The 25,468-nt window shown below is 48.4% G+C and overlaps 1 protein-coding gene across 1 annotated transcript; it reads left to right on the plus strand.

Annotated features, from left to right (window-relative positions):
- Nucleotides 1-5,463: 5,463 nt before the first annotated feature.
- On the plus strand, nucleotides 5,464-13,661 carry nr1d1 (nuclear receptor subfamily 1, group d, member 1; the record flags this gene model as incomplete). Its single annotated transcript, XM_084448778.1, has 8 exons — nucleotides 5,464-5,521; nucleotides 9,537-9,863; nucleotides 10,104-10,192; nucleotides 10,645-10,789; nucleotides 11,256-11,971; nucleotides 12,307-12,492; nucleotides 12,712-12,922; nucleotides 13,465-13,661. The coding sequence occupies 8 exons, from the start codon at nucleotides 5,464-5,466 to the stop codon at nucleotides 13,659-13,661; spliced, it is 1,929 nt and encodes a 642-aa protein (XP_084304904.1).
- Between the last annotated feature and the right edge of the window lie 11,807 nt (nucleotides 13,662-25,468).

Genomic DNA, 25,468 nt, shown 5'->3' on the forward strand with positions numbered 1-25,468 from the left:
CACCCTAGGAAACTGGAATGCCGTAAACGAGGACTTGCTGGATGCGCATGTGAATATTGTTGCGCTTTTTATTGTTTTAACCGTTCCACCTGCCCTGCATGCACAATTGTTAAAGATGATGATTGCTTTTGAGAGATATCTCCTGTTTTATCTCCAATCTCCCAGAATTGGCTAGTCCTCAATGCGCCCGAGAATGGACATAGAAATAGGCTGTTATATAGAACTAGACTATATTAAAATGTGAATGTTAGTCACGATAACCTTAAGTAGGCTATTTGCAGCATGAATTCGTGTTAAATGGTAGCCTATAAGGATGTAAATCAGCCTTTCTCTTAATACTAATCCATATTATATCATATAGCCTAGGTCTGTCGCACTTACATGCTTATTTTCCTGCATCTAAAGAGAGGAATCTGATATGAAACTAGCACTGTCGGCTACAGGGCTGACCCCACGCGCCCCTGTTCTGTCAGGAGCGTCGCGCGGAGGAGAGTAGGTTAGGAGGCGGCGAAGCTCGTCGTGACCCAGTTCCATCACCACAGAGGCCTGTCTTCACTGGAACTTTAGAAGTCAAATAGTGCGTTCTATAACATTTTTGGGCGATAGGCTAGCCCACTAGAGATGATAACAGGACGGTATGGGGTCTATTGGTAATTGAACTGTAGGCTTGTTCAGGGTCCTTGATATATAGAGGCGTGTGCTTGGTGCTTATGAGCTCCGCATACACATGGGTCGTTCTCTCTCTTTCCCTCTGTCAGTCTGTCACTAACTCACTCACACAGAACACACACACACACACACACAGGATGTCTATGATGCAGTAAGTGACTGACACCAAGCTTGAGGTCAATTAAAGCTTGGCTATTGATCACTGCATTGCACTTTTGGGTTTGAAAAGCAATAAAGTAGCCTATACAGCTTAGATCTATGCTCTCATGTCAGAATCAATCTTGGCAAACTAATTAGGCCCATGTAGCCTACGATAGGCTTTCTTCAAAAGTTACCCTGACATTCATTCAATATAACTCTTGAATCGTTGTCAAATTATGAAGAGACCATCCTAACTGAATATCACCACCTGGTACGGGAACAGCAGCTCTCAGGATCGCAAGGCCCTACGGTCAGCTGAATGTACCTTAACAACAAACAAACCTTGCAGTGAGAGGTGGCACATCACACAGTGTAGGCGGCGAAACACACACACACACACACACACACACACACACACATACACACACACACACACACACAAAATGGCTGGGCCATCCACCAATGAAGCTTCTCTTCTTCTCTTAACCCATCCCAACGTCCTTCCCCTAAGGGCAGCTGGGAGCAGACAGCATGGCCATGTACATGTTCTTCTGCTTGTTTTTCGTATTGGGTTCTTTATGGGGGAAACCCTTACGAACACGGGGAGAATATGCAAACTCAAGGCCCAGAGACCTTCTTACTGTGAGGCAGGAGTACTAGGTACTATGCCACCGTGCCGGGAGTTTGGGGTTCAGTGTGTTGTTCAAGAACACTTCGGAAGGCACACCTTGCAATCCCTAGCCGGCCGCTCTACCTCCTCCCCTTGGGGGTCCACTCCCCCACCTCGAGGACATCTACACCAGAAGATGCAAGACCAAGGCCAACAGGATCCTGAGAGACCCCAGCCACCCAGGAAATTGACTGCTCTCTCTGCTACGGTCAGGGAAGAGGTAGCCTACATCACTCACATGACGAGCACGGAGAGGCTCAGGAAGAGCTTCTTCCCGAGAGCCATCCGGCTCCTGAATGACTCTATCTATAAACATCTAGCGTATAGGCTATAGAATATCTAGTGTAGGCCTTCATAACATAACCACATGCAAATGTCAATATCCATCCAGACCGGTATCTATCTTATCTTACCCCAATCTTCATACTGTATAGAAATGGTAGCCTACATATGGTGTAATTTGTAAATTTGTAACTTGTAAATTGAATAGGCCTATTGGAGTTTATCTGTGTTGAGCATAACCTTGGAGCCAGCTTTCTGTAACTGTAGGTATATTACATGTGACAAGGAAATCTTGAATCTACTGCCGCAGCGATGATAACGTGCAGGCATCATGATCGCTCAATGTGTCACGAGGACGGACACGCGGCACAGCCAGATAAACTGTGCAGCGGCAGCACGCGGGGCCGGGGGTCGAGATGCCCCAACGGCACGAGCTGACCCGATGTTTGTTCGGTCGACCGTTACAAGGTGAGGCTCTGCCCTAGATTCTAAATAGACTATGGCAACTTTAGAATATTTCTCCAATACGCTGAACGAATAGTCTGCGGTGGCCTATAATTGCCAACTGTGTTCTGTGCCACTTAACTGACCCCTAGGGGGAATTATCTGCTGGTTTCAAAACACTTTCATTTGGAGCCATAGGCTACCACTTTGTTCTTTTACGATGTTGTGTGAAACCAAGTTTTGTGAAAGATGCTGTGGCTTCATGTCTCTAAAAACCTTTTAATAGGCCTACAAGTCGATTCAACATGAAATCACGAAGCAAACACAGTCAACAGACCATTACCAGCTACCGTTAAAGGGGCGCAAGGCTCGTGCGCGTCCCTCTCTGTGTCGTGGTGGTTCTCCAGGTAACGTGATGCGTAAACGTGACACGATTCTACTGTCTTTAGCCTCGACTTCAGATCCGTGTCTGGATGTTATTATACATCGACCTTGGCCGACCCTGTCTGTAGGGTATTACCCAGGCCTAGGATACTACTTGCGGAATGAAATCCGTTCGTGGCATTCAGTGCGCTTACAGACAGCTGAGCCATGACACGGGATATTTAAAGAGCAATGGCAGTCTCTGTTTTGTGCACGCAATGATGAATTCAGAATTATTCATCAGAATTCCATTTAGGCCTAACAACAACAACAACAACAACAACAACAACATGTAACAAAATAACTCACCAGACCAGAGTCAGACCAGAGTCACGTGCGCTTGGCACCCACCAGCCATCATACCTGACTTCGACATTGATGCTTCCTCAAACCAACTGACCCTTGTTAACTGGCTATTTAGCTCATATCCCAAATAGATAGGCTACATATAGCTATGCTGGCACCCCCAAAAACGTCCTATAATAAATTATGTTATTATTCTGTCCAATTTTAAATCCTATCTGCTTTGGGGCCATGTGTCAGCCATGCTTATAAACTGGACAAAAGCCCCCTGGATTGCTTCCTTTCAGCGTGTCTCTGTGCTATTGCTGGCATCAGAACAGACTGTGTTCATTTTGGGTTAAGAACCGCTTTTAGCGCTGGGGCTGCTTGTATTGCCTCGGTGTTGACTACCGTAGAGGTCCGCTGCTATTCTGATGCCTTCATAAGAGCCTGCTGAAGGGAGGGGTGGTGGTGGTGGTGGTATAACCTGTGAGCATTATTTGAATAGCCTATAGTATCTATAGTCGGACAAAAGCATATTGACAGAATAGGGGGAGTGTAGAAATCATGTAGGCTACAGATAATAATGGAAGGGAGTTTGTTCTCGGTGGCATTCAACCAAATTCGCAATCCGGCAAACATATAGTATGACCAGTTAATCTATAGGCTACACGTTAGTCATATATCCAAATCAAAACCATCTTACATAAGGCTATTCAGAGTTTGTTCTGAGACTTTTGCACACCTCCCTTCTCCCATACCCCTGTTTCTGACCTGGTTGCATTGCTGCCAGAAATTTTCAATGAAAGCAACCAGCTTATTCTGGTTCGGTGATCAAAATCCCCGTTTCATATTGCAGACTCGCAGCAAGATCCCGTAATGACTGCGTTGGGTGAATGGGTCTCACGCCCCTATTTTTAGAAACGAAGGCTTTGAGGTGATATCAGTACAATTAATCCAACTAGATTACATTACAGACATCCAGTCCCAGGTCTCCCACTATTGTCTGGGTAGAATAGACTAGGCTCAGGTAACAGGAGAAAGTTGTTCCTTCCCGTTGGATCAGAGCAACATAGCCTACAGTAGCCTATTATATCATAGGCATAACCATAACATCCACGTCACTTGAAAGTTTCCTGTACATTTGTAGGCTAGATGCTTGTTCAAACTAATATTATTTTAATGTTTGAGAATCATGAATATTGCACTTGAACTGGAATAGTCATTCACTATGTCTATTATGAAATAATATATTATAGCACATATTCTCAATAGATCAAATCATCCATCCTCACTGGCATGTGTTGCCTTTGCCTGTTAGTGGACTAATGGACTAACATATTGCACATGTGCTATATATACACATACATTGCTCTACCCTGTTTTTAGCACAAATTGCACCACTGCACACTCATCCAGGACCTAGCCAATTCTGCTAGATAGCATTATTGCACTATACTAGATGACACTATTACATTATCACCTATTGAATGGTGGTTCCTATGTTAATAGTTTGTAGACACATGTCCTTATGAAGGTAGTCTATCTACATCTGACCACTAGATAGCATTATAGCATTACCTATTGCACTGTTCTATTGTGGTTTAAAAACTGTATTGTTTAACAAGAAGGCATGTAGCTCTGTTGTACATATTATTGAGGTTCAACTTGTATTTATTTCCTTTACTTTACTTAGTGTAAAGGAATATGGTGGCTGACGAAAAAACATTTCACTGTTTATTGTAGCCTACCTGTATGATGTGGTGACGAATAAACCTTGACTTGCCTAGTGACTGGCTATTCAGTCCAAGCTGGTTATTATTTTTATATTATTTTATTATTATATTTTATTTTATTTAGGCTATTATTTCATTTAGCCCTTAAACATCCCAACTTTAATCAGACACAGTCAACACGCTCACAGAAATTACAGGGTCCCGTTTTCGGAGGCCGCGAGGAGCTGGCATCTCCACGTGCGCGGGGTTTACAGAACCTGTGTGGATGTGTTTGGAGAAATGTGTGTCACTAGGGCACGAGGCACTCCCCCGAGGTCACATGGTCCCGTTTTCAGCCGCGTGCGGGCAAGGCTGCGCGTCCTCCCTCGTACAGTTCCTATGGATGAGAGCCTGTAAGCTGCTAAAGCTGGCCGACCTGGGTACTGCGCCTCAGAGACACGGACAGAGAAAGAGAGAGAGTGAGAGTGACAGAACAGACGCCGCGCGCGCTTTCCTTTTCTTTTCACACATTCATCGCTCTGTGAGAATGACCGTCATTCGCACGGAACTGCTCGACAGTAGGGTTGTCAGCTGAATCATCTGAGTAGCCTACACTTGATCTACCTTTATTCTCAGCACTTAGATGCAGCGAGACTCGGCCAGAGCTATTAAAACAGAAATAATCAACATGGTCTCGCTATTATAGCAGCATAGGGTAAATTGAGTGAAAATTGAGTTTAGCCTATCCAAGCAACTGCTTTCCAAAAGGAGAGGAGGCGAAGATCGGAGGGTTTCCGTGGGCTTTTCTGATAAAGAAGAACCCCCCTCGTACCCTGTATGACTCGCTTGGGGCTCAAGATGACGACAGCCATGGACACCAATAACAACAATACAGGTAAAGTTACAAACGATTTTGTATCTATGTATTTAGCCTATGCTTTGTTCTTAACGTGTTTATTAAGTCGAGCTCTACAGTGGTAATTTTCTATAGCCTATGGTTCACATCTGGGGCTGAAGTGACGTGTCAATGCATCTGTAGCCTATTAGTGAGTGATTAAAGGGGGGTTTTAATCAAACAAGACGCATTTCGTGGGCATGGTGTCGTGTGTGGTGGATGGATTCAGACCTGATCTGAGCATCGAGTTGTAGGCTACTGTAAACCGAGACGGAGTTCAGTAGGACTCGGCACAGTTACTGACCTGCCGAGCCTGACGACCAGCACCGTGTCGATGCTGTGCGTAATCACTTTGTAATAGGCTTAAATACATGATATCTGCATTTTGATTTAGGCTATTTATTATAGACTAGTGGACACCTTCGACACAGGAAGATTCGGTGCAAATTGTAATCTATTTTTCACAAAAGTATAGAATGATCTAAAAGTTGGTTGTGTACAGACTACGTGTGATAAAGGACGTCACGGGTTCCGACACACTGTCTGGAGGGTTCGGGGAAGTAGGTCATCATGACATCGAAGTCAGGTGTACGGGCGTCCCGGTGATGCAGAGGCGCATGTTCGGCACCGATTCACATGGACCGCCAAGCCGGCCATGTGCGTTTTGTTTTCATTGCCTTGCCCCGGCCTCTCGCTATTGGTAAAGCGCTCGAGCTCATTACTTAATTCCGCGTCAGTTCGAGTTCGCCAGCCCCCGCGCGCCCTCCGAGGGTGAAGCGGACTTCTGGGCCATGTGCGCGCTGCGATTGGATAGTTGACGGGGGAATCATTGCGACTCGATCGAGCATCATCAACCACTCTCGTGTCCGCGTTTCAAAAGTGGGAGACGAAATTGATCTAAGACGACGTAGCTTAATTTTCTCCAACACTACAATGTAGGGATCAGCCATAAGCTACATGTTGCATTCATTTCAAACATTATTTTGTGCACGAGTAGACCCTATTATAATGATTAAAGATCTAAATATTGACTAATCAACATACTCGACAGCAGTAAGCTGATAATGCACTTGCTGATGAAGCTGCCCCTATACAAATTAGATATAGAGCGTTCAGATTTTGTTCTTTTTTTTGTGCTCTTTGCACTGTCCTGTCTCGTCCCTGCACCCTGTCCAATGTTGTCTCCATGTTATGCACCACGACCGAAAGCAAATTCCTAGTAGTTGAAAAACTGCATGGCAATACAACGAATTCTGACACGACAAATCATGAAGCTGGAATACCGCGAAAGCGAATAATGTGAATAAACTGAGCAGGGTGTTGCTCGGTGTAGCACCATGGATAGCGCCAGCGAGGGCTGAGTGGGCGTGCGGGAACGTGAGAGCGCGGTGGGTGTGTCCGTAGGCGGGGCGTCCCGGGCCGGTCTCGTTGGAGAGCCTCATGCTGTCCTCGGCGCACGTGGCTCAGGGGCGTGACTAAAGATGCTGTTCGAGCGAGCGCACGCGAGCGCTACCCAAGCACACGAGTTCTGCAGTCAGACAGGCAACCCACCCTCTCTGTCTCTGTCTCTCCCTCTCTCAATCCTTCCTATCTAATTAATGTAAAACTGCATCCTTGAAATTGCCATTTTATCTGTTCATCAATCAAATTAAGGATTAAGAATAACAACAGGTTTGATTCGAGTTGAACTATTTATTGTAGTTTCTGTGAGGTTTTTCCTGATGAGGTAGCTGCACTGATTTGGAACTCGAATCAAACCTGTTGCTCAGAATAATTCATAATTGGTCATTAGTTTTGAATGGACTCTAATCACGTTGTAATTAGCAATGACCTATTTGGGAGATGCATTAACCTCAATAGTAGATTATTTATTTTGATACTATCATCCTATCCCATACCCACATTTTTTCTTAGAATTTGGTGCAGAAGGAAAGAGAGAGTAGAAAAAGGTAAAAGAGAGAAAGTGAAAAGATAGAAGAGAGACAGCATGACATGTGTGAGAGAAGGAGGAGCCTAAGTCATCAGCGCCAGGCTGCACGTGTGGCTTTTGTGGTGACACCTGACATAGTGACCCTGTGACCTTGTTTTCTGCTCCTGCCTTATGTAATCCCCCTGGCCTGGAGCTGCCTGGCTGGCTTCTGGGGCTGGAACGCCTCTGAGAGAAAAGAGCAGGACTCTTCTGGACTCGAACTTGCTTCTTGCTCGTAGCGAGATTTGACCGTTGCCAGATTTGTATTAGCAGCTCTCGCAGAAATTTGTTTTTGTTGGGGGGGGATTTAGTAACAAAACAACGAAGCCATTTTAAGACCCTGATTCTGAACGTCCATCCCCACCCTCCAAACCATAACATGTTAAATCATCCAGCAGACGGTTTTATCCAAAGCGACTTACAGAATTACACGAATTACAGTATTAATAGACTGACCCCCTGAGTAGACTGACCCCCTGAGTAGACTGACCCCCTTAATAGACTGACCCCCCCTGAGTAGACTGACCCCCCTGAGTAGACTGACCCCCTTAATAGACTGACCCCCCCTGAGTAGACTGACCCCCCTGAGTAGACTGACCCCCTTAATAGACTGACCCCCCTGAGTAGACTGACCCCCTTAATAGACTGACCCCCTGAGTAGACTGACCCCCTGAGTAGACTGACCCCCCTGAGTAGACTGACCCCTCTGAGTAGACTGACCCCCCCTGACGGTGCAGAAAAGTTTGGCAACAGAGACAGCATCTCGTGTAGATTCAGGGATCAGTGGGCTCTGTGTGTGTGACCCCGGAGAAGAGTGTGTGGTGGGAATTAACTTTTACCATCAGAGATCACCGTGACAACTGGATTAGAGAGTAAGAGAGAATGGGAGAGGATGGGGTGGGGTAGAGAGAGGGATAGAGAGATACAGAGAGAGATAGAGAGATAAAGAAATAGATGGAGCGATAGAGAGAGTGGGTAGAGTCCTGGAGAGAGCAGACAGTTTGGGATAGAAAGTGAAGTAGGGCGAGAGAGAGAGAGAGAGAGAGAGAGAGGGAGAGAGACAGAGGGACATAGAGAGAGACAGAGGGACATAGAGAGAGAGAGAGGGAGGGAGAGAGAGAGAGAGACTATAAAGATGACTGAGGAGCTGTGAGGCTGTTACCCACCTCCCGCCACGGCCCCGCTGGGCATGTGCCGACTTGGCACATGGGCACAGCTCGTCTCCTCTCTGACCCCTCTCCCCCCGCCAGAGCCCCCGTTGAGACCATCCCCCCCGGCGTGAACGCGTCTGCTATACGCAGCAGGAGGGGCTGTGATGATGCAGAGCAGGGCGATAGAGGAGAGGAACGCTTCCACCATGATGCGCGCGGTTCTCTTCTCCAGAACCGCTCGTTCTCTACGCAGCGTCAGGGTTCTATGTATCATCGTCACCAGAGACGCCGGCGTAGGTAGGCCATGCTCCGTCACGTGTCTTCGCCGCAGTCCTGGACTGAACACCCAAGCTGTGGTTCATTTCCTGGAGCAGGGCTGGGCAACTTGGGCTGGGCTGGGCTGGGCTGGGCTGGGCTAGGCTGGGCTAGGCTAGGCTAGGCTAGGCTAGGCTAGGCTAGGCTAGGCTGGGCTAGGCTGGGCTATGCTAGGCTAGGCTGGGGGGCCTTTTAGCTATAGGAAAATAAATGCAACTCAGGAGCCAAAGGTTCCCTTCCACCCCCATTCTGCCAAATATTCCTGGAAAGCCTTTTTTTTCCTCCTCCAACCTCATGTTCCTGGAACCTTCCCCAGTCAACCCCCTCTGTTGCCATGGTTTCCTTGCATAATTGCTCTCGTGGCGAGGCGACCGCTTGGAAGCGGAGAGACGCAGATGTCTCCGCCCCCTCGCGCTTGGCGAGGAGAACCCACTTGAATACAGTCCACATCCTGTTCTAGCTATGCTGTCCCCCCCCCCCCCTCTCTCTCTCTCTCTACCTCTACACATGCGCTCGTTGAACCGCTGCTCCCGTCCTAAACCCCGTGCGCCTCTCCCTCTCTTCTCTCTCTGTCCTCTAGGGGGCGTGATCTCCTACGCCGGCCCCTGCGGAGGCTCTCCCAGCCGGACCAGCCCGCTGTCCATGTACAGCGACAACTCCAACTCCAGCCTGCCCTCGCTGTCCCAGCCCCCCTGCTTCGGCTTCCCGCCGTCACCCAACAGCTCCCAGGGCTCCTCCCACAACGCCTACCCCGGCAGCGGGGGCTCCAGCTCGGGCTCGGCCGGCGAGGACACGGCCTCCTCCTCCTCCTCCTACTCCTCCTCCAGCTCCGGGGGGTCACCGCGGCGGCGGGACGACGCCGGCTCCTCGCGCTCCTCCCCCAGCAAGTCTGTGGCCAGCCTCACCAGTAAGTTGACGCTACCTCTCCTGATTGGACACCGCCAAGTGAAATTCACCTGAAATCTGCATAGAACAGCCTCGCCTTGCCAGAGTGATTCGCCCGGCGCGAATTAGAATTGGAGGCGATACTTTTTTTAGCGAGACCCCGCTGGCTAGTGGACACAGCTCCTGAGGGAACTCTTGCGGTGGACGGTGTGTGTTTCTGTCCGAGGTGTGGCCTAACGGTGTGTGTGTGTGTGTTCTCCAGAGCTGAACGGGATGGTGCTGCTGTGTAAGGTGTGTGGAGATGTGGCGTCGGGTTTCCACTACGGCGTCCACGCCTGCGAGGGCTGCAAGGTGAGCTGGTGACCTACCACACACACACACGCACACACACACCTACACACACGCACACACACACACGCACACTCACACACAGAAGCACACACACAGAAACACACACACACACCTACACACACGCACACACATACACACACGCGCACACAGAAACACACACACACAGAAACACACGCACACCTACACACGCACACACACACACATACACACAGAAACACGCACACACACACGCACAAAGAAACACACACACAGAGAAACACACACGCACACACAGAGAAACACACACACGCACACACACAGAAACACGGACACACACAGAAACACAAATGCACACAGATATAAAACACGCAAGCATAACCAACAAAACGATTACCAAGCGAAAAAAACATAAAGGATTCATAGAACGGGAGAACGGGAGAGTGACCCCCCCCCCCCCCCCCTCCGCCCCCCAGGGCTTCTTCCGCCGCAGCATCCAGCAGAACATCCAGTATAAGAAGTGCCTGAAGAACGAGACCTGCACCATCATGAGGGTCAACCGCAACCGCTGCCAGCAGTGCCGCTTCAAGAAGTGTCTCTCCGTGGGCATGTCCCGAGACGGTAATAACAACAACAATAACAATAATAACAACAACAACAACAATAATAATAATAATAATAATAACAACAATAATAAAATTTTGTTGTTTGTATGTGTATTTGTATGTTTCTTAATGGACCATGAGTCTTCTCAATAAAGCTGATTGATTGAATAATTATTCATTATATTTAGAAAGCACTTTTTATCGTGAGAGACAATGTGAAAGTGTTGAAGAACGGTTTCTTTAACGTTGCCTCCTTCCCAAATGCGTTAGCTAACGTTAACATGACCTCAGTTCCTGAACTTAGTTTAGCCGAACCCAACCCAGTTGAACGTTGGCCTATAACCTGCAGTTCAGTTAATGCAGTACAGGGCCAGGGGAAAAAAATGAATGTTGCTGTAAACATACATGGGGTGAGAATGACCGAACTGACTTCTCTTTTTCTCCTCCCTCTCTCTTTTCTTCCCTCCTTCTCTTCCCCCCAGCCGTCCGTTTCGGCCGCATCCCGAAGCGCGAGAAGCAGCGCATGCTGGCGGAGATGCAGAGCGCCATGAACAACATGGTCAATAACCAGCTGCAGAGCGAGTTCCAGCTGGCCAGCCTCACCTCCTCCGTCTCCCCGGCCTCCTCCTCTTCCTCTCCACGCCCGGGCCTCACGCTGGCGCCCCAGCCTCTCGCCCTGCCGCGAGCCCCCTCCTCCCTGGCGCCGGCGCCATCCTCCTCCCCCCCGGCCCAGAGCCTGCCCCTCATGGCGTCCTCGCCGCCGCCGCCATGCCCGCCCAGCCCCGGCGTGGACGGCACCATCAGCGCCATCGCCCGCGCGCACCGCGAGACCTTCATTTACGCCCACGACAAGCTGACCGCCGGGCGCCATCAGAACGGCAAGCTGGACAACTGGGGCGCCAACCACTGCCCCGCCGGTTACCACCTCAACAGCCTCAACACCATCTATCACCATAACAACAACGTGACCCACCACCAACAGCGCTACGGTTACGAGGCCGTGCCCGACAACAGCCGCCATCTGCAGTCGCCCCTCTCCTCCGCCGCCAGCGGCCATCTTGGACAGCAGCCCCAGCTGCTGAACAACGGGAGGCGGAGCCTCAACAGCAACGTGCTGGGCGGAACCCAGAGCCCAGAGCTCACCGGCGCCCCCCAGGGGCAGAACTGTCCATGGAAGAACCGCAAAGACATCTTACTGGTGAGTTGAGAACGCTGCGGTAACACGACCAATCAGGGTTGAGAACGCTGCGGTGACACAAGCAATCAGGGTTGAGAACGCTGCGGTGACACAACCAATCAGGGTTGAGAACGCTCCGGTAACACAACCAATCAGGGTTGAGAACGCTGCGGTGACACAACCAATCAGGGTTGAGAACGCTGCGGTGACACAACCAATCATGGTTGAGAACGCTGCAGTAACATGACCAATTAGGGTTGGGGGGTCCAGTCAGAAAAATTACATTTGAATGTGATAGTAGTGTTTGGTTCCATACGGTCATCTAAGCGTGCGTCTCTTTTCTGTGTCCCCTCCAGGCGTGTCCCATGAACATGTGTCCCCAGGCGGACCCTGAGAAGAGCCCCCAGGAGATCTGGGAGGACTTCTCCCTCAGCTTCACGCCGGCCGTGAGAGAGGTGGTGGAGTTCGCCAAGTTCATCCCAGGATTCAGCGCCCTCTCCCAGAACGACCAGGTCACCCTGCTGAAGGCCGGAACCTTCGAGGTATAAACACACACACAAACAACACACACAACATGCACACACACATACACACACACACACAAACACACACGACATGCACACACACACACACACACACACACACACAACACACGCATACACACACACAACACACACATACGCACACACACACACAAAGACACGACGTGTTGTATTGAGAAGGCGCTCATCTAACTTAACCCCCCCCCCCTCCATCCTCAGGTGCTGATGGTGCGCTTCTCCTCGCTGTTCAACGTCAAGGAGCAGACGGTCACGTTCATCTCCGGCGCCACCTACAGCCTGGAGGCGCTGCGCGCCATGGGGATGGGCGCCCTGCTGGGCACCATGTTCGACTTCAGCGAGAAGCTGAGCTGCCTGGAGCTGAGCGCCGAGGAGCTGGGCCTGTTCACCGCCGTGGTGCTGGTGTCCGCAGGTGAGAGGCCGCTCCCCGCACACGCCACAGTGCCCCCTACGGGGCGGCAGCGGTTCATACCGCTATAAAAGCCCATCGATAGCCGCTGTCGGGTCAAAAAACTACAATCTCCAAAATGGCGAGTTTTCAGAGTGTTGAGAAGGACATTGCAGTTTCTGTGTTTTTGAACATAAAATTACATATGAGTTTGAGGATGATGTTTAGAATGCTTTTAATTCAGGGTCCATCCCGGGGCTAGGAGTTGATCAGAGGTTGTAATGGGTAGTCTCAGCCTTCAAAGGATGTAAAAAATAATAAAAAAATCACCAAAAAGGAGATACAAGGTTTTAACCTGACAGCAGCGCTATTTTGTGTGGAAACAACATTGTAATTACACCATCACCTACAGCAGTAGCCGTACCGCAATAAAGCATAGCTGTTTTTAAGTCAGGTGTTTATTGTTTGAATGGATCAGGAACCACATTCTTTAGCACTCAGCGCCGGGCAGATGTAGCTGTGGTACTCATGGCCTTCCTCCACCTCCTCCTCTCTCTCTCTCTCAGATCGCTCAGGGATCGAGAACATGGACTCGGTGGAGATGCTCCAGGAGAGCCTGATCCGAGCGCTGCGCGCCCTCGTCTGCCAGAGCGCCCCCGGCGACGCCTCTCGCTTCACCAAGCTGCTCCTCAAACTGCCTGACCTGCGCACCCTCAACAACATGCACTCGGAGAAGCTGCTCTCCTTCCGCATCGACGCGTGAGGACCGCGCCTGAGACACGGCCTCGCCGGGCCCTGATAGGCTCACCCGCCACCCGTGTGGTGGGGGGGGGGGGGCGGGGCTTTGGGCAACGGGAAACCAGATTCCATGGGCTCACTCCTCCGCCTCCTACCTGTCAACCAATGACATGACGAGAGACAGTGACTGACAGCTGATAGGGCGGGACAGAGAGACCCACTGGGAAGAGGGGAACAGTGGAGGAGGTCTGGGAGTCCTCTCTCTCTCTCTCCTTAACTTTACTCAGTGTAGTGTGTATGTGTGTGGGGGGGGTGCCCCATAAATACCCATAAATGTACAGACTATACTAACTATAATTCAACCCCCCCCCCCCCCCCCCCCCACAACCGCCCCCCAAGCCCCCTTCCGCTGGTCACAGGCACAGCTGGGGGGTCAGAGACTAGTCCCGAGGACGACCACAACCAGCAGGGTGGGGGGGGACGGTTAAATCGCTCTCACCCCCCTCCCGCCCCACACACACACACGCACACGTGTGGTACTCTCCAGGAGTCTGCTGTATGCATATACCCCGGTCTTGACTCTAAACAACAGTGTACATATGCAGTATCACACAACTCCCTCATACACTGCAATCTTGTGACAATTGTACAAAAAACATGTAAATATCCATAAACCATATATGAAACTTGAAATGTTTGGAAAATGTGTAAAATGTATATATATATTTTTTGTTAAAATGAAAAATGCTGAAGGTGCAAATGATATTCTAAATATGTGGGCACAATAAAATTTTGAGCATAATGCATATGAAAAAACAACTATTCACATGACATGTATTTCAAAAGTGTTTTATGTTGTGAAGACATTATAAAAACATCTTCTTTGAATTGGATGCGTTTCATCTCTTTCTTTAGTAGTTGTAGTGTGTTAATATCTCACCTCTGAGCTGGGTTGGAGGTAGGGATACAGACAGACGAAGCTCTGGCCTACCATACCTAGAACCTGTCCTGAGTATCCACACCAGAGATCTACAGTTTCACCAAACTGGGCCAGGTTACGACAGCGAAAGAACAACCCATCCAATCAAGTCATGACCTGAACTTGAATTACACATCAAACTGTGTCATCGACATACATTTTATCCATTTGTAAAACCACAGAAATCTATAGAACGAACAACAATGATATCCTCACAAACTCAATTTATGAACACAAATGACTCCTATAAATAACTACATAATATACTATCCATTAGTGAATACTGTACCACACAACTCAAAAGTAAAGCCTGAAGCTGGGTTCAAATACAGCCAACAGTTTTAAGCAGTTCTAGAATGTGTGCAGTTCTAGAACGTGTGTCCTCAGACCTGCAGTTTTAGAACAGTGACCACATCTGACTGAGATTAATACTCACTGTGGAACTGTTCCACATTTCATTTTCTTTCATAATGATTATTTTCACTATTATCTTGTTAGTTGTTTGTTTATTTGGTTACCTGTTAGTCTGCTTGTTTGATGGGTAGTTGGGTTGTTCCAAAATTATTATTTTTTTTTTAAAGAAAAAAATAAAGAAAAAAAGATAATTTGTTCTTAATGATTTGCCTGAGGAAATACAGGTTAAATAAAAAATTCCAAAATAAAAACATTCTAGTATTTTATGAAGATTTTGAAATGACTGGATATTTACTGATTTTGGTGATTGTGACCAAATGTTTTATTCACTATGCTGTTGTTATACAGTATGTATGCTTTGCCAATGTAAGATGCATCTAATCATGCCAATAAAGCACTTTGAATTGAATTAGGTGGTTTCAAAATGAACATTCCGTTCTAAAACTGCTTAAGCGGTCTTGGCTGTTGTACGTAGACCCAACTTTAGGCCTCCTGCCAAACGTGTTAACAGATCACTATACACGAGTTATATACGAGTTACCAGATCACTATACACTGGGTTCATATTACAGTCAGTAATATGAACCCAGGAAGTCGGGAGGACAAAGGAACTGGATGAACCTACAGAGAGGATGTAGAGCTGGAGGTCAAACCAGGCCAAACCGTCAACGCTTATTTCTATAGCGATACTTTTACATAACAGATCCTATAGAGGTGATGTTTATCCTTGAGGAATTGAAAAAGAGAGCAAAAAGAAGAACAAGCAGAACTATGCTGCTGTTACATAATACACTAGTAGTCTCACATTTCAAAAGAGAAACCTCCTTTTAAACGACAGGGCCATGTGAACGAAGGAAGAGGGCTAGTGAAGAAACTGTTCCCTTTTTCAAGACGGAACAAACCCCATTTTCAGACACGGGACCAAAAAACAGAGGAGAGTGAAGGAGAGCCGAGCCACATGTTGAGAAGTGGGTCAAACTGTCCGCATAACCAACTTCTCCTTTCCTGAACAGCCATTGGTGGAGGCTCCCGAAAGCTGCCGCATCCCGGGAACCAATAGCCAAGCGGCTGGTGATGAGACAAGCCGGGCGGGGAGGGGAAGCGTTACAGGGCTGCAACGTGAGAGAGAAAAAGAGAGAAAAAGAGAGAGAGAGAGAGAGAGAAAAAGAGACAGAGAGGAAAAGAGAGAAAAAGAGAGAGAAAGAGAGAGAAAAAGAGAGACAGAGAGAGAAAAAGAGAGACAGAGAAAGAGAGAAAAAGAGAGAGAAAAAGAGAGAAAAAGAGAGAGAAAGAGAGAGACAGAGAGAAAAAGAGAGACAGAGAGAAAGAGAGAAAAAGAGAGAGAAAAAGAGAGAAAGAGAAAACGAGAGAGACAGAGAGAGAGCAAGCGGCCCTTATAGACCTGTCAAGTAGGCTAGCAGTGTCACACTGTCAAAGTCCTTATATTTTCAAAAGACTTGAAAATGGAACTCTTTTGAGTGCCGGTTAAGCAACATGTTTACAACCGGCCTTTATGTGAAGTACCAGAAAACACGTGCTGAGAAGTTTTGTGTTTTTTTGGACCTCTCGGAGTCCTTGACCTAGTTGACCCAGCTAGAACAGGTCTTTCTCTGCAGGCACTGGTAGCCTATTTCTGCCAGGTGGGAGGGGGGGTCCTGAGAGTGACCGCAGGCTCTCTCTCGTTTCAGAGCCCCAGTTCTTTAACCTCTTATCTGAGGTCAACACTTCTGCGAGCTTGCTGGCTGGATTTAAAAGCTGTTTTAAATCCACGCAGATGGGGGGGGTCAGTGCAACGAGCGCAGACCTCAGAGGCGGCCGGAAGGCTAGGCGAGGCGAGGGGGAGGGAGGGTGTGGGGATGGATGTACTGGGTGGATGTACTCTGTGTGCTGTAGCTGTGGGTTACCTAACCGTCTGGGGCCGAGGGAGTAGAGGAATGCAGGGGAGGGAGAGGGAGAAGAGGGCCACCTGACACCGGCCCTGCCCAGCTACAACAGGCCGCCCCCTAGTGGCAGACAGACTCCCTACAGGACCAACTGAGGACTGTCCAGAGTGGACCAAAGCTCTTGGCAGCTGTGGGGTGCATTAGAATAACACACAGCTGAAATTCTTACAGAAAGTTCTGACTAGGTTCACTGACCCCCCCCCCCACCTCCAAAAAAACCCCATCAAACTGACCCAAGTTGACCAGTTTTTGCCTGTATTCAACCTCAGGTTTATTTACATTACTGTGGCGTACAAAGGAGAAACACACAAAGATTTTTAAAAAATTAAACAAAACAGAGTAGCACCAGGGAGCCACCAGGAACTATTTACAGAGGAAACAGGGGCAAGGGCGCCCCCTGGTGGTACTTTATGGAGCCTCCAGACTGCTGCAGGGTGGTCAGACGTGAGGGTTGAGGTAGAGGAACTCCAGCCAGTCGGTCAGGGAGGGAAACTCCTTGGGGTGCTGGAGACAGAAGACCAGGGGACACGTTCACCAACGGCAGTAACGGGAACACTTTGATGGTTGGGAACACTTTGATGGTTGTTAATACATTGATAATAGGGCTGCTCGATTAATCGGATTTTAATTTAGATTACGATCATTAAAACTAAATAATCGCCATAAAACGATTTTGCACAAATCAAGCGCACCCTACACTGCAGAGCTATACTGCGCTTGACACTTTAGTTCAGAGCGAGACGAGTTGTCAAGCAAGGCGCACGCATGCTCCTCTCGAACAAAACACGACAAGAAGAAGATTATGGCAGCCGAACGAGAGGTGGACAAGAGAGCTAAAACAATGTCAGTGGTTGACAGCGGCTGGACTACTGCAACTCCCTCCTCGCGGGGGCACCGGCGTCAGCCATTAAACCTCTGGAACTTGTCCAGAAAGCTGCTGCTCGCCTGGTGTTCAACCACCCCAAATTCTCCCACACAACTTCCCTCCTCCATTCCCTACACTGGCTCCCTGTAGCGGCTCGCATCCAGTTTAAAACTCTGGCGCTAACCTACAGGGCAATGAAAGGAACAGCCCCCTCCTACCTCCAGGCCATGGTCAAACCCTACATCCCCTCCCGACCACTACTCTCTGCTACCTCAGGGCGACTGGTTGCCCCGTCACTCCGAGGCTCCTGCGGTCGATCGACACGGTCACGGCTCTTCTCTGTCCTGGCACCGCAGTGGTGGAATGAGCTGCCCACTGATGTCAGGACAGCAGAGTCGCTGCCCATCTTTCGTCGCAGGCTCAAAACTCATCTCTTCAAGAAGTACTACAACAATCCTCCCACCTAAGCACTTAATATATTATATTGCACTGTACTTTAGATTGTGATTCTTGCACTTTGCCTTCAGCACTAGATTATGCTCTTAGTCACTTGTTTGTTTTAGAAGGAAAATGCACTTGTGAGTTCTGGCAAGTAGTAGTACATTGGCTCTTCCTACGTTAAATGCAATTATTGTTAGTCGCTTTGGATAAAAGCGTCTGCTAAATGACTGTAATGTAATGTAAAATGTAATGGTGTGGAAACACTATGGGTTCGCAGAGACAGATTTTGACCAAGTTGACACGGTGTTTAAAATGTGCTACGCAGTCGTAGCTGCCCCTCAAAGCAGACCTCCTCAGTCCTGTTGTCACAATCCGCTCGCTCATGCCAGACAACAGTCCTTTCCCGCTCCATTCACTTTGCCGTCTAAATAAATAGGTGTCGGCCTAGTTAGGAGAGGCGCTCATATTTACAAGTGTCAGATAAACATGAAACGTCACTTACCTAAGCAAAAGGGTCTATTTTAACAAATGCTGGGTTTTGAAGCCTCGGCGCTACCATTAAATAACCTATTTAGACGCGTTCTGTCCTAGTGAAATTATTTTTCCGAGGTAGTCTTCTTCTGTGGTGGTGCCGGTGCTTTGAAGCTTCTTTATTTATCAGTTTTGGCACTTTTATTAATTTATTTATCAAGGTCAAGGTTCACTATTTGTCTCCCATGGGAGAAATGTATCTAATCCAAAGAACATTGTTAAAAAGAAAAGCCACCGTCAACATTTAATAAATTAATTGTTATCAAAGTCAATAATTTGATTTGTTAAGAAAATTTGTTAAGAAAATGTTAAAACTTTTGATTAAAAAAAAGAATTCAATGAATAATCGTGTTAAATAATCGTGATCTCAATATCAATCAAAATAATCGTGATTATGATTTTTGCCATAATCGAGCAGCCCTAATTGATAATATGACCAGCGGTTTCCTTATTGATAGGACGGGAAAAATCAAAGAAGGAAAGAATTAAAGGGAAACAGTCAGGCTTGTTTAAGTGAATGTTATTTGGATTAAACGTTCAATTTTGTGTGTAGGGTTTTCAAAAGAGGAGAATGGAATCGGGGGCAAACAGTTTTTCTGTGATTTCGTCTTCTGTGTAGGCTACACTGACGGTGATTTTAAAAAGGAAAGGAAGGAAGGAAGGAAGGAAGGAAGGAAGGAAGGAAGGAAGGAAGGAAGGAAGGAAGGAAGGAAGGAAGGAAGGAAGGAAGGGCTTGACTATGGTTGTGACCAGGCCGGGTGGGTTCTGAGCAGTACCTACAGGTGTTGGAAGGAAGGAAGGAAGGAAGGAAGGAAGGAAGGAAGGAAGGAAGGAAGGAAGGAAGGAAGGAAGGAAGGAAGGAAGGAAGGAAGGAAGGAAGGAAGGAAGAGCTTGACTGGTTCTGACCAGGCCGGGTGCATTCTGAGCGGTACCTGCAGGTGTTGGAAGGAAGGAAGAAAGGAAGGAAGAGCTTGACTGGTTCTGACCAGGCCGGGTGCGTTCTGAGCGGTACCTGCAGGTGTTGGAAGGAAGGAAGAAAGGAAGGAAGAGCTTGACTGGTTCTGACCAGGCCGGGTGCGTTCTGAGCGGTACCTGCAGGTGTTGGAAGGAAGGAAGGAAGGAAGGAAGGAAGGAAGGAAGGAAGGAAGGAAGGAAGGAAGGAAGGAAGAGCTTGACTGGTTCTGACCAGGCCGGGTGCGTTCTGAGCGGTACCTGCAGGTGCAGCGGGTCGATGGGTTCTGCGTCTCTGCGGACGGAGAGCAGGGAGGCGCGGCCGCTGGACGGGTAGCCCTCCCCCACGGCCAGCGTGCAGACCACCGACGCACGCTTCAGGTACACCAGCCGCCGCTGGCTGGGCCGCCAGTCGATCGCAAACCTGCACACCAGACCCGGGGGAAGGGAGCGCCGTTAACGCCATCTGTTCAGTCATCTGGTCAGTCATCTGGTAGGTCATCTGGTATTTACGCATCGTAAGCCCTGTTATAAGCCCTTCTATAAGCCTTCTGTAATTCGGAGGCCTGTAGAAGAAATTTAAAATCCAGCGCGAGCCAAGTATATCCATGTAATGGCAGCGGACGGGGCACAGAATGCAGCTTCTAAAAAATCTATTTTCTGCCGCGAAACGGTTGTTTTCAACAAGCTGTTTTTATGAATTGCTAGTTGTGCTTCCATAGAGCGAGGGCTAGTTGTGGTTTTCACATGCCTCTGTAATATGATCTTTAGAAATGTCTTTAGAAATGAAATAAAGCTTCTCCACTTGCTCCAGCACGCATGCGCAGCACGCAGACTGGCTAATCTCCGTCTGTATGCTACACTCGCGGCTCACATTCTCTATGCTACGATCGGCTTGTTGGTGCCTGGAATATTGTGTGCAATATGGCTGAATATTTATCAGATTTTGAGGATATAGAAGATGACGTTAGAATATGATGGAAGCCGATCGTAGCGTAGAGAAAATAGATTTTTTAGAAGCTGCATTCTCAGTGCCCCGTCCGCCGCCATTACATGGATATACTTGGCTCGCGCTGGATTTTAAATTTCATATACAGGCCTCTGAATTACACCAAAGTTATCTCGGTGAGTCAAACGTCTTATAATATGCCGTAAATAAGGTCCAGGTTGTCAAAAACGAACATTCTCCTTTAAGGCCCTTGCTGAAGGACACAATGGATCTCTATGGGCATGTATATGATCCTAGAGAACCATCGGCTGACCATATAATGGATTTCGATGGGCATATATATGACAACATTGCATTATTGTGTACTTAGCTGTGACATGAGCAATGACCACTAATATCTCAAGAGTGCCAAGTCTGTCAAAAATGTTATATGGACTGTTGTATAGGATTGTAAATAACCTTATAACATGGCTTATGATAAGTATCAAACTATTCCTTTAACAGCTACATTCTACATACAAGCTTTCACAAACTAACTTCATGGATGGCATCTACAGAAACGTGTGGCGTTGTCGGTGCTTTGCCTCAAACAACTAAAAACGAGTCTTGTGGACGAACGCTGCTGATGGTTGTGGAGGGAGGAGCGACGAACGTGACGTCTAACAGCAGCAGCAGGAAGTCTAACAGCAGCAGCAGGAAGTCTAACAGCAGCAGGAGGAAGTCTAACAGCAGCAGGAGGAAGTCTAACAGCAGCAGGAGGAAGTCTAACAGCAGCAGGAGGAAGTCTAACAGCAGCAGCAGGAAGTCTAACAGCAGCAGGAGGAAGTCTAACAGCAGCAGCAGGAAGTCTAACAGCAGCAGCAGGAAGTCTAACAGCAGCAGCAGGAAGTCTAACAGCAGCAGCAGGAAGTCTAACAGCAGCATCAGGAAGTCTCAGGTGAAGTCTCATCATGGAAATTCATCATGGTCTCACTTTCATCATCACAGACAGTCTATCAGCGCTGTAGACTCAGATCATCACAGACCAATAGAGACTCAGTGTTTCCAGAGGTCTGTCTGTGCTTTAGAGACAGTCTGTTTGTGCGTGTGTATATGTATATGTGTGTGTGTGTATGTGTGTGTGTGTATGCGCTTGTGTGTATGCGTGTATGTGTGTGTGTGTGTGCATGAGTGTGCAAGCGTGTATGTCTGTGTGTGTGTATGCGTGTATGTGTGTGTGTGTGTGCATGCGTGTGCAAGCGTGTATGTCTGTGTGTGTGTATGCGTGTATGTCTGTGTGTGTGTATGCGTGTATGTCTGTGTGTGTGTGTGTGTGAGTGTGTGTGTGTTCCACCTGGAGTGCAGGGCCTGTATCTCAGCCAGCATCTCCCCTTGGCGCTCCACGATGTCCAGCAGGGCGGCGCTGAACTCCGGCAGACGGCCGCTCAGCGACTCCTCCAGCACCCCGGTACCCCCCTGGTACACCTGGGGACGAGAAGGTTCCAGATGTTTTAACAGGTGCGTGTTACAGACCAGGAGGTGTTAAACTGAGGCGTGTCCATCACTTACCTTCAGACAGAAGCGCTCGTCGCTCCAGGTGACGTTGAGTTTGAGGAGCTCCAACTGGCCGGAGGAGGAGCTTCCACGGAGGCGGGGTCTCAACTCCAAGCAGAGCTCTGATTGGCTCACAGACAGTATGTACTGCATCACACCTTGGGCGGCTGACACGTAACCCTGCAGCCTGTAGTTAACACACACACACACACACACACACACACACACACACAACACACACACACTTTCTATGAGTACGTTTAATAAGTACCCCCGGAAGAACTAATGCCTGGAGCTTGTGGTGCTGCTTGATTGGTCCAGGCTGCCGCCCGTCACTCACTTCTCGTCTCGATAGAGCTGCAATTGGTCCAGCCGGGCTAGGACAGCCTCAGTCTCCGCCCTCATCCGGGTCAGCTCTCCCTCACGCGCGCGCAGGGCCGTACGGGCCGTCTGGAGAGACTCCTGCAGCTGCTGACTCTGCTCTCTCTGAGAGGAGGGGGGGACAAGAGAGGGGAGGAGAGGATGAGAGGAGAGGAGGTGAGGAGAAGAGAGAGGAGAGGAGGGGAGAGGAGGAGAGAGGAAGAGGGGGAGGGGAGGAAGAGAGGTGAGGAGAGGAGGAGAGGAAGGGAGAGGAGAAGAGAGGGGAGGAGAGGGGAGAGGGGAGGAGAGGAGGGGAGAGGAGGTGAGGAGAAGAGAGAGGAGAGGAGGGGAGAGGAGAGGAGGAGAGAGGAAGAGGGGGAGGGGAGGAGGAGAGAGGAGAGGAGAGGGGAGAGGAGGACAGAAGAGGGAGAGATAGAAGGGCTTGGGAAGAGATGAGAGGGAGATTGTGTGCACTGTGCATGTCAGCATGGGAGGGTGTGTGTGTATGTATGTGTGAGTGAGAGCTTGTCTGTGTGTGACTGAACTTGTCTGTGTGTGTGTGAGCTTGCATGTGTGTGTGTGTGTGTGTGTGTGTGTGTGTGTGTGTGTATGTGTGTGGCCGTTCGATTATGCTCTTAGTCACAAGATTAAGCTTATTCACTTGTTTAGAAAGGAGATGCACTTGTGAGTTCTGGTGAATAGTAGTAAACCAACTACCTACATTAAATGCAATTACTGTAAGTTGCTTTGGATAAAAACGTCCGCTAAATGACTAATATAATGTAATGAGCATGTATGTCGGTGTGTGCGCGCGTGCGTGATCGAGTCACCTTCTTCTCCAGGGTTTGGACCAGCTGCGTGATCCGTGCTCTTTTGAGGTGCAGCTCCTCCATCTTGGACTGCAGGGAGCTGATGAGCATCTCCACCTCCTGCAGACTCTCTCTGTACTCGGCCTTCAGGGCCTTCCAGAGGGCACGAGCCTCGCCCACCTCTGCTCAAACACACGGGCGCTAGGGATGTTAATAGTTCATCCACTATCCATTAATCGCCGATAAGAATTTACTTGAGTAAGATTTGGTTACTTGATTAATTGCTTGTTAATGGAACAGAACTTTTTTGGGACACTTTCAATGGGAGTTGCGTGAAATGTAATCCTGATTCAAGGTCTGACTGCACATGAGGGCGCCCCGCCATGTAGTGAAGGCTAATTGGGATGCCGGGAAATGTCAACGACACAGCGGAAGAAAAAAAAATGAGAGCGAGCAAAGTGCAGTCCGGCGCGGGACGTTCTTATCAGTTAATCGACTAGTATTTGTTACGGTTAACTGTTATCGATTAATGAAATTCCTTGAAATTTGGGCATAGGGCTGGGTATCGAGTCGAATTTCAAGAATCGATTCGATTCCGATTCACAAGGTTTGGAATCGATTATCCCCGATTCAATTCGATTCGATATCGATTTGGTTAGTGTTACTAAAACCTGTTTTTTTTTTTTAGCTGTAACCTTAATTACATGACTGCCAAGTTATGCAACACATCAATACTAGAGCTGGGTATCGATACTGATTTCCAAAAATGAATGAATGAATGAATCATTGAATGAATGAATGAACTATTCATTCCTTCATTTATTCATTCATTCATTAAATAAAAGATCGATTTTTGGATTCATGAATCGATTCTGAATCATTTGATTCTGAATCGATTTTTTAAACCCAGCCCTAAACGGGGGCACAAACCAGCTGAACGCTCAACGGGGAAGACGAACTGAACAAGCTGGTGAGGGCTGGCTCTGTTGTGGGGCAACAACTGGACAGCCTGGAGACTGAGGTGGAGAGGAGGATGAGAGACAAACTGAAGTCCATCCTGGACAACCCCTCTCATCCCCTCTATGACGAGCTGTGGCAGATGGGGAGCAACTTCAGCCACAGGCTCATCCCGCCCAGGGGCAATACGGAGCGGTTCGGACATTCCTTTGCGTTCTCGAGTATTGTGGAGGCGTGTTTGTGTATGTACAGACGTGGACAGAATTGTTGGTACCCTTCCGTTAAAACAAACTGCTCCAGCTGTCTCAGGTTTGAAGGGTGTCTTCTCCACACTGCATGTTTCAGCTCCTTCCACAGATGTTCAATAGGATTTAGATCAGGGTTCATAGAAGGCCACTTCAGAATAGACCAATAATTTGCTCTTAGCCATTCTTGGGTGTTTTTAGTGGTGTGTTTTGGGTGGAAGACTATGAAGAGTGAAATGTGGAGTACCTGGTGAAATTCACTCCTCAGAGGAGCGCTCACAGTCCCGCCAAGAGGGACGTTGGCGCAACAGACAGCGCGTCCGCCTCCCAAGTGGGAGACCCGGGTTCAAATCCCGCCCTGGGCAAGTATGGGTTACATATGAGCCAGTTAGAATACTGTATTTATTTCTCACCTGGCTTCGGCGGGCAGGGCTCATTCAGGAGCTGATGGGGCGACTCCAGTCTCTCCAGTAAACTCATCATGTCATCCAACACACACATCTGTGTGCACAAGACCTTCTGGACCCTACGCCCCTCCTACACACAAACACACACACCACATCACAGGCCAGCCTGGTCCACATTAACAGATGCACATCACATGCACACATCTGACAGCTTCTCCTCAGCTAGCCGTGTCTGTGATACGAGTCTCTGTACTCACGATCAGATGGGAGACAACCACGTCTGCCTCGCGGTCGTCCTGGCGGTCTCCTTCCCCGCCATACAAATGTAAACGCCCGGGGTCGCATCTTTCCAGCACACTGCAAATTGACGACTTGACGTTAGCAACTAGCTAGCTTAGCTAGCACGTTTACCACACATACCGAATGAAACATAAGTTACTTTAATATT

The sequence above is a fragment of the Borostomias antarcticus genome, assembly GCF_949987555.1.
Source record: "Borostomias antarcticus genome assembly, chromosome: 14".
Taxonomy (NCBI): domain Eukaryota; kingdom Metazoa; phylum Chordata; class Actinopteri; order Stomiiformes; family Stomiidae; genus Borostomias; species Borostomias antarcticus.